This window comes from Colobus angolensis, unplaced genomic scaffold (genome assembly GCF_000951035.1).
Source record: "Colobus angolensis palliatus isolate OR3802 unplaced genomic scaffold, Cang.pa_1.0 Scaffold482, whole genome shotgun sequence".
Classification (NCBI taxonomy): domain Eukaryota; kingdom Metazoa; phylum Chordata; class Mammalia; order Primates; family Cercopithecidae; genus Colobus; species Colobus angolensis.
The window spans coordinates 299,666-300,056 of NW_012118288.1; the positions used below are offsets into that span (position 1 = coordinate 299,666).

The 391-nt window shown below is 41.9% G+C and overlaps 1 protein-coding gene across 1 annotated transcript in view; it reads left to right on the forward strand.

Moving 5' to 3' along the window:
- Positions 1–391, forward strand: part of LOC105524044 (leucine-rich repeats and immunoglobulin-like domains protein 1) — a gene marked incomplete at its 5' end in the record, with an annotated part of 113,240 nt that overhangs the window by 9,246 nt on the left and 103,603 nt on the right. The window contains 1 exon segment of the mRNA XM_011959136.1: positions 54–128. Within this exon segment, the coding sequence (XP_011814526.1) occupies positions 54–128 (75 nt within the window).

Below are 391 nucleotides of genomic sequence, written 5' to 3' on the forward strand. Positions count from 1 at the left end.
ATTTCAGACAAATTTAAATGCTTTACATGATTAATTTCTTGTTGTTGTTACAGGTACCTCAATAATAATGAGTTGACAGCCATACCATCCCCGGGTGCTGCTTCATCACGTGTCATCTCTCTCTTTCTGTAAGTGGTGCCATTTGGGGGACTCTGGGTTGTGTGGTGGGGGCCATGCTGTTTGTTGCCTTGCTGATACCTTGTGGCAGGATAACTTGAGTTCATGTGCCCACTGGTGAAGAAAGACCTTTCTTCATGTGGCCCTATGATTACGACAAATGCTTTGCTTGCTGCTTCTGGGGTTTGCAGAATTAAAAGCTGGAAGTTTTACCTCATCTTAAATTTGCAAGAAAGTAGGTCTTTTTTTTTTTTCTTTAATGCCCAGAGGTGTA